Below are 1,124 nucleotides of genomic sequence, written 5' to 3'. Positions count from 1 at the left end.
TTGCAAGACAGAAACAAATGTAGAGAATTTCTAAATTCAATGAAAAAAATGTTGTTTTGTTCCTTGTTCCTATCTTTTACATCAAACCAAAAAGAGAAAAATGATAAATTAAGATGCAAAATAGAGAAAGCTTTAGAAATCAGATAGAAGATCCTAGTCACACATCTTTGCACGCATTCAAGAGAGATTTTAATGGATATTAATACACAAGATATTTGAGAGTTGAGGCTTTTGTTTATATCTTCCATCACATCTCAGTCTTCTTCAGAAGTCTCCTAGAAGGATCAGCAAAACGCACAGAGAAAGATCTGGATAGATTATCAGGCTCTTCCCATGCAAACCCTTGATCAAAATTCTGCGAGTAAGTGTAGGAATTATAATAAGGAACCTGCAAAGGAGAAACAAACTCAAACATCTTCTTCATCTCTTTCTTGAACTTCATCCACAGAACTTCCCACCTGAACTTGGCTAACCCAGAGGTGGAAGATGACTTCACAGGCCTAATCTCTCTACAACTTTGCCCCAATCGAACAGCTCTATAGTCTGTCTCCATGTTGCACCAGCAGACTCTGATGCCCATTTCTGCAAAAGAGCTAGAAGTGAGGAAGGTGGCTAGTTGCCGGCAAAGGTTGGGATCCCAATCAGAGAATGGAAACAGCAAATGGGGCGTAACATAAATGCGTATGGACCATGGGTGGTTATTATTATTAATATCAAAGCTTAAAGAGAATTTGGAGTGGCTTAGGTAAATTGACCAAAGTAAACTGGGCAGTCCACAAGTTTGACAAGTGGAAAGCTGATTATCGTAAACCAGCACAGCATGACATGGATTTTCCGATTTACTTTTGAGGAATAAGTGGATCCCATTATACATGCACGTGATGAACAGTTCCTTTCATGTTGCTCTTTTGACCTTAATTTATGAAATAACTGTTCGTCTTCCTGGAGGAGAAAAGACCCTTTCGGCAACTGTTCATCTAACTTTAAGAAACCAGGCAGAAAGGAAGAAAGAAACCTTTGTCCATTCCTCCGCATTTTAGGTGTATATACATGGGCATTTGGTTACCAGTTTATTAAAATTATCTTTGATAATTTATATTTATATTATCTCGTTTAGTTTGTAC

At 37.7% G+C, this 1,124-nt stretch overlaps 1 protein-coding gene across 1 annotated transcript; it reads right to left on the bottom strand.

Annotated features, from left to right (window-relative positions):
- LOC123195065 lies at positions 1-1,124 on the bottom strand. Its single transcript, XM_044608641.1, has one exon. It carries the CDS (start codon positions 872-874, stop codon positions 248-250), a length of 627 nt encoding a protein of 208 aa, XP_044464576.1. The 5' UTR covers positions 875-1,124; the 3' UTR covers positions 1-247.

This window comes from Mangifera indica, chromosome 13 (genome assembly GCF_011075055.1).
Source record: "Mangifera indica cultivar Alphonso chromosome 13, CATAS_Mindica_2.1, whole genome shotgun sequence".
Taxonomy (NCBI): domain Eukaryota; kingdom Viridiplantae; phylum Streptophyta; class Magnoliopsida; order Sapindales; family Anacardiaceae; genus Mangifera; species Mangifera indica.
The sequence above is the reverse complement of the archived record's forward strand: the minus strand, read 5'-3'. Positions and strand labels throughout refer to the sequence as shown.